The following is a 6,449-nucleotide window of genomic DNA, read 5'->3' as shown; positions in this document are numbered from 1 at the left end:
GGGCTAAGGGGCTGGGGCGGCAGATTGCCCCCTCAGTGCCCCGCAGGATGGAGTCTCCCACAACAAACACCTTTCGCTTTGACTTGGGGAGAGCGGGGCCAGTAGCTGCGGTTGAGCTATTTAGGGGGTGTTTTGTGTCTGAAGCATATGGGAGTGCAGGTACTTGTGGATTCTTTTAGAGATTAAACACTGATTATATGGGTCTAATCCAGTCCCCTGCAATCATAAGAAACCAAGTGGTCCCTTCTAGTCAAATGGCGCATTTGGGTGATTGTTTGTTTAATGCAATCTGAGAATCTGCAGAAATTGAGGGCTCTCACTTGCCATGATGGAGTAAATATAATGCCCTCTTTCATGTGTTCAGAGATTGAAGTTTGGTGTGTAGAGCATTACTCCAAAATTTGTATTTAAAAGAAAGCTAATGTAAGCTAAAATAAATATCACCTTTCTAATCTAGGTCAATGTTTATTAATCCATGAAAAATGCATGTATTACCCTTAATCCATACAAAACAAAATAGGCTTCAATGATTTTTATTTCCTCCTTACCACAATGACTAACTGAATCAGTGAATACTGTAAGGTCAGACTTAATCATGCATGATGATAACTTCAAATTTTAGGCAAAACCTAGAATAGAATAATAGAACAATTTTGGGAAATAAAGTAAGCTATATATACATTTCATTGTTTGGATGATGAAATCAACTCTAAGTTTAAAATAGCTCTCAGTGAATTAAATGATAATATTCAGCAAGCTAAGTACTGCTAGCTAGGGTTTTTCCTTGGCATATATGATATGTGGAAAGGGGATTTGGGGGATCTATCGTATTCATTGTACAGAAAATGAAATTTTTATTCTCTTACTGTAAACTGCCCTGAGCCTTTGTTGGGAAGAATAACATGTACATCTAATGAATATAAATATAGCCAGGTGCCTTTAACCCACCTCACACATTTTGTAACTGGAACTTCATGTGTCTAAACCATGTGGTATTCTTGGTAGGTCTTAGTCCTATACCAAGTGTGGTGGGCAGATTCTTTTATCTTCCTCTCGGACTCTTAACCCAGGTCTATAAGCATATAACACTTTCTCTCAAGGTTCAGTGAAAACCAGCCAGCTTTTCTGAGGATTGTCTAACTATAACAAGTATTAGCTCCAGGCCTTTGCTGATGAAAGGGAACTTTCCTGCTTCCAAGTGAGATGATTCAAATAACTTCTTCCCTAACGAAGCCAGAGAGCTCTTGGGATTAATTTCATGCAGGATATTTGATCCATGTCTTAACCTTCTGCTGTGGTTGATTTTTGCCTCCCTTCCCTCGCATCATGTATAAACATGATGTTAAAACAGCTAGTATTTGGCATAATCTAGTGCAGTGGTTCTTAACCTTATCTGTACCCTTTTGTCTCGACCTGCTGCCTCCTGCCCCGAGGCCCTAGCCCCCCAGTGTGTGGAGTGGGGAGGGGGGCATGAGGGGCCCCAGGCAGCCCCTTGTAGGCTGGAACTCTGGCAGCTTGCGAGGCAAAAGTCCCAGTTTCCCACATTTTTCTCTTTTAAAGGAGAATCCATTTTTAAATTGTGTTTGCATCTGACTTTTGGGTCGTGACCCACAGGTTGAGAAATGATGATCTAGTGCATTCCAAAAGGGCAGGGGAAAAGGTCTTTAAAAGTATTTGTTTAATTTGGTTGTCTGAATCTTGAGAGGGATGGTTTAGTAGCATAAGGATGGCCAACCTGTGGCACAATTGGCATGGGCAGCCTTTGTGTGTGGCATGTGGCAGATCAGGAAGGGGGCAGGTTGCAGAAAGGAGAGAAGTAGATTAGTCAGGGATTCCAAGGCACAGAGTAGAAAAAGCAGCAGATTTGGAAGGGGCAGTGATCAGGGTGGCACTTAGTGGGCACAGGTTTTAATTTGTGGCACTGGCCAAAAAGATTGGCCTGAGCTGTAGCGACATATGGAAAGAAAAAGTGTACTGGAGAGAAGGAAATCTTGCATGCAAGTTTGGGTGCTATATGTTTGTTACCAGTGCTTTACATTTAAAGTTGTTCAGCTTTCTAATATAGTTTTTAAAATGCTTCTCACCTCTGCTGACAAGTTCTTTGGATAAATCTGATATCTTTTATTGGACCAGCTCAAGCAGTTGGAAAAATTCTTCTTAAGGTTTCAGGTACAATTACCCTTCATCAGGCTGAAGAAACGTCTGCAGACCAACACAGCTCTCATCTCTGTTGTCTTGTTCTCCTTTTCTTTTAAAATCTTTTCTGTCTTTCATATACTGTATTTTCCTGCATAAAATGTGCAACTGTTTCCCCAAAATCAAACCCCTGCCCAAAAAATTGGGTGCATGTATTAAGTGGGGAAGCTGATTTTCTGCTCTGGGTCGGAAGCATCCAGGTTTATTCCTGCTCCACAGCACAGCAGTTGAGGGAGGCAGTTGACTTTGTTTTTTACTCTACAGGTATTAATGATTGTCTCCTTTTTAATGTTCTTGATGATTAATAAAGCTAACTTTTCCAAAGGCAGTTTTGCTGCCTGTTAACTGCTCCTGGTGTTTCTTATTTTACAGCTTCTTTAGTTCAGACTCTCTAGCTCTTTAGCACAGACCTTATAGCCCTTCAAAATAATAGATCGACCCATGGAGACCAGTCTTCAGCAGCAGCTAGGGCTTCAGTTTTAGTTGTACAGGAAGGGGAGGGAGAATCAGCTGAAGATTAGACTCTGTCCCTATTCTGTGGGCACATCTACATGAGACGCTTGATGCACAGTAGCCTATAACACCGTACAGTAGCATGCCAGGCAAAAGCCATGATAATATGCTACTGCTCAGTAGTATTAAGCTACTGCACAATAAGTGTCACTAGAAAACCATGCACTGGCCCTACTGCGCAGTAACTATTGTTACTGCACATTTACTTAGAACTTCATTAAGTAAGTATAATGAACATGTAGACACACCCAGTGTAAGCATTGTTCTCAGGGAAGGGGGAATTTTTTTCTTCTTCATTTTTCTTTTCAAAAACAAGGTGCATATTGTATCTGGGGACATATCACATGTCAGAAAATACAGCAGCTTTCTTTCATGTATCATCATTAGGGACCTGCCTAAATCGCAGTGAGATTAAGGGATTTTTTGCGGGTTACTTGCAATACGTGAAACCAATTTTGTGGTCTTTTCAAGGTAAGCCACCCCTCCCTCTCCTCCACTGATTGGCCGAGGGTCCCTAGCATCCCTACACTTTGCCACTGATTGACTGAGAGGCCAGTCATTCATCTTCAGACTACAGCATTGCGTTTGGCTTTTTAAAAGATGGTGCTGAAACTCTTTCACTTTCTTGGGTGGTGCCTTCACTGTGTCTACTTTACTAGCTCAGCTTTTTAATAGCTCTCTCTCAAGCCATCTGTTCTATGGCTGCAGGGATTGCTGCACTTTCTTTGTGTTCTAGGAAGCTTTTTTTGTGGGGGGTGTGATTCCACACACAATTGCGGGAAACATCATTTTTTACAGATTGTGCAAAAATTGCAAAACCATGATTTAAGTCAGTCCTGAATCATAATATATATTTCATTTTCACTCTCCTTTCCTTTCTTCCCCTGCTTTCTTAATAGTATTCTGTCCTAGCTTTTGTGGGTCCTTTCAGTGTCTCTTTCTTACTTTTGTTTTGTCACTTTTATTTATTTAGTTATTATTTTACCTCTAAACACATTGTTTCCTTTTCCAAGTTCTTTTTGTCTGTCTCTTACTCCTAGGTCTGTTTCACTTTCCATCAGTCGCATCCTTTCCTTTGTCACCAGCCCCTTGAACCAATTCTGTTTCTTTTTCTTTCCTCCCTGATACCCCTAGTTCTCTTCCCATCAGCTTGATTTGATCTTTCTTTAAATGCATCACTGTGGCTTTCCCATTTCATGTGGTATTTACAGCACTCCTTCACTCAGTTTGCCATATCCCAGGAGTATGTAGTATAACCTGTAAATTCTGAGATGAGGCCCCTAGTTCACTCTTCTTCGCTGGGAAAGAAAAGGAAAGCATGAGTGGATGATGTTTGGTCTCTCCCCACGTAACAGTAAGGTCAACAGACTTTCCTATGTCACTTTTCTGGGTTAAGGTATATTAGGATTACAGGAGAAGAAGTTGGAGGGAGCATGCCAACATATCCAGTCGTGATATTCCCTGTTAGACTTTTTCTTCCTGACTGTGCAAAGTATCCCCCATTGTACACTCCTCCACTGCACACTTGTCCATAATGCTCTGATCTTTAAAAGCTAAGCTGCTTCATGGGATCAGGGTGGTACTACTATCCAGAAAATCAGTGTTGATTAACAGCAGCGGTGGCAGAAGCTATTTTGGTTGGGTTTATTGATTTTTTTTTTTTTTTTTTTTTGCCGTTGTTGCAAGTTTTCAAGGGCTAGATGAAGGAAATTGGTGAGCGTTATTTTCTATTGATGAGTTTTTGATTTGTTTGTGATGAAAAATAAATCTTTGGAAACTGGAAGTTATTCTCTGTGTTTTAGGTTTGAACATACTTTATGTTTAATTGAGGTAGCGGAAGAGGAATGGCTAGAACAGGAAGTCAGTAATGGACTAAGAGCCTTCAGCTCCAATTTGCTTGTTCACATGTGATTCATTAGTGAATTGGACACCCGATCATACTGTGGTAATGAGTTTTGCCTCACTCTCTTGTAGTGTGACCATCTTTGCACCGTGTCATGAATACTTTTGGCATATTTGACCATGTTGAAGACTTCTAAGATTCCAGTCAACGTTGAGATCGAATTACTTTTAGAAGTGGTCTGTCTAGATTGGGAATTGGGACACTGACAGGATAGTCAAACACTGCTGCCTTATGCTATACCTGTTTGGTGAAAAAGTAGAGGATAGAGGGAGTGGATTGACCCGGACCAGCCCTTTGGGCACAGTCTATCTCACCTTCTGAAACCAAACTAAATGGGATAAAACCTGACCCGCCCTGCTTAGTGCCACAGCTCAACCCTCTCTCCTTACTTATGCCTCTGAGTTTCTTTAGATTAATATTAAATCTTTGACTTCAGTGTATTTTGAGCCTGCGCACGGTAGGAATCCTGGTAATAGCTCCATCAGGTGGTGCAACTTCTGTGCCGGTTCCAAGTGAGTTGTCTGCTGGAATGCTTGCCGTGAGTAAAGAAATGTTGGCTGTTCAACTCAGGATGACTTGCATGCATGCAGATGTATTTTAAAAAAAACAACCACATTTTAAAAAGTTGCAGTAAATGCATTTGATCCTTTCACATGCCACAAAAAGAAGCTGCTGATGGGTCTGTAAACTGACTTAAATGCTTGTACAACTGCTTCCATGAGTCTTATAGTAATACACATATGTCTGGTTCTATGGTGACAGACCTAGATACTCTTGCCTCCCCCACCCAAAAATAAACCCAATCATTCCCTTTTTTTAAATAAATGGAAGTACAGGTTGATCAGTCTCAAAAAATCAATTTAGCAAGATTCTTGAAAAATACAGTGATGTGTTTTTGTTTGTTTTTTCTCATTAGGTGTTGTGGTTTGCAGAATAGTTCATAATTAAATTATTTCTGTTCCTGTGGTATGGAACCTAACATTTAAAAATGTATATATTTGGTGCTCCAGCCTCTTGCCTCTTCATGGTATTTGGGTGTAGAAACCCCATTTTAGATTGGGGTGGGCAAAATGTGGCTTAGTAGGGGCCCCTAAAAAATTCTATCTGGCCTGTGGGGCCCCTAAAAAGTTTAGAAAATTAATATTTATCTGCACCTGGCTGCCTGTCATGCAGCCCTTGATTAGCTTGCCAAAACTCAGTAAGTGGCCCACTCCACTGCCCAAAATAATTGCCTGCCCCCGTTTTAGATGCATCAGAGGTGTGACAAATTTAAGAGGATGTTAGTGTTGGCTGATATGGAGTGAATTGGGTACATATGAAAACTGGAGAAAAACTACGGCCCTTACTTCAGTAAAACTATTTAAATTATTTATGTTTTGATTTCTGATGTACACTTTCAATACTGTTTTCTTTTATGAGATTACTTTTATCTGTCTCTTAGCAGAAGTGTCATTTATGTTTCTTTCTTTGACAGGAACCTGTTGGACAGAGACACATTTTCAAAATCTGATCCGAGTAAGTAAAAATTATTTTATTGCTGGGTTATGTAAATGTGAGGTAAATATCAAAAGTAATTCAGTTATAACAATTCAAACAATTTCTGCTAAGGAGGCAAATCAGTATATTGCTAAATTATACGTGTAGGTTTTGTGATGTAGACCAGGGATTTTCAACCTTTTTTAACATGTGTACCCTTTCGGTCTCAAAGTTTCAGTTCATGTACTGTACCCCTTTATTTTTTTTCTTGTTTTTAAGTGGGGAGGGGGCCAGATCGAGGCCTCCACAGTGCGGGAGAAAGGGGGGCTGGGCAGGCGCTGCATAGGCAGGGGGAGAAAAA

At 40.5% G+C, this 6,449-nt stretch overlaps 1 protein-coding gene across 5 annotated transcripts in view; it reads left to right on the top strand.

The window, feature by feature from the left end:
- CPNE8 (copine 8) overlaps positions 1 to 6,449 on the top strand; it is a 293,497-nt gene that overhangs the window by 14,926 nt on the left and 272,122 nt on the right. For all 5 annotated transcript variants that reach the window (XM_019543521.1, XM_019543522.1, XM_019543523.1 and 2 more), the window contains exon 2: positions 6,087 to 6,127. In XM_019543521.1, the coding sequence (XP_019399066.1) occupies positions 6,087 to 6,127 (41 nt within the window). The remainder of the gene's footprint in view (positions 1 to 6,086; positions 6,128 to 6,449) is intronic.

The sequence above is a fragment of the Crocodylus porosus genome, unplaced genomic scaffold (assembly GCF_001723895.1).
Source record: "Crocodylus porosus isolate Cpor-Errol unplaced genomic scaffold, CroPor_comp1, whole genome shotgun sequence".
Classification (NCBI taxonomy): domain Eukaryota; kingdom Metazoa; phylum Chordata; order Crocodylia; family Crocodylidae; genus Crocodylus; species Crocodylus porosus.
The sequence above is the reverse complement of the archived record's forward strand: the minus strand, read 5'-3'. Positions and strand labels throughout refer to the sequence as shown.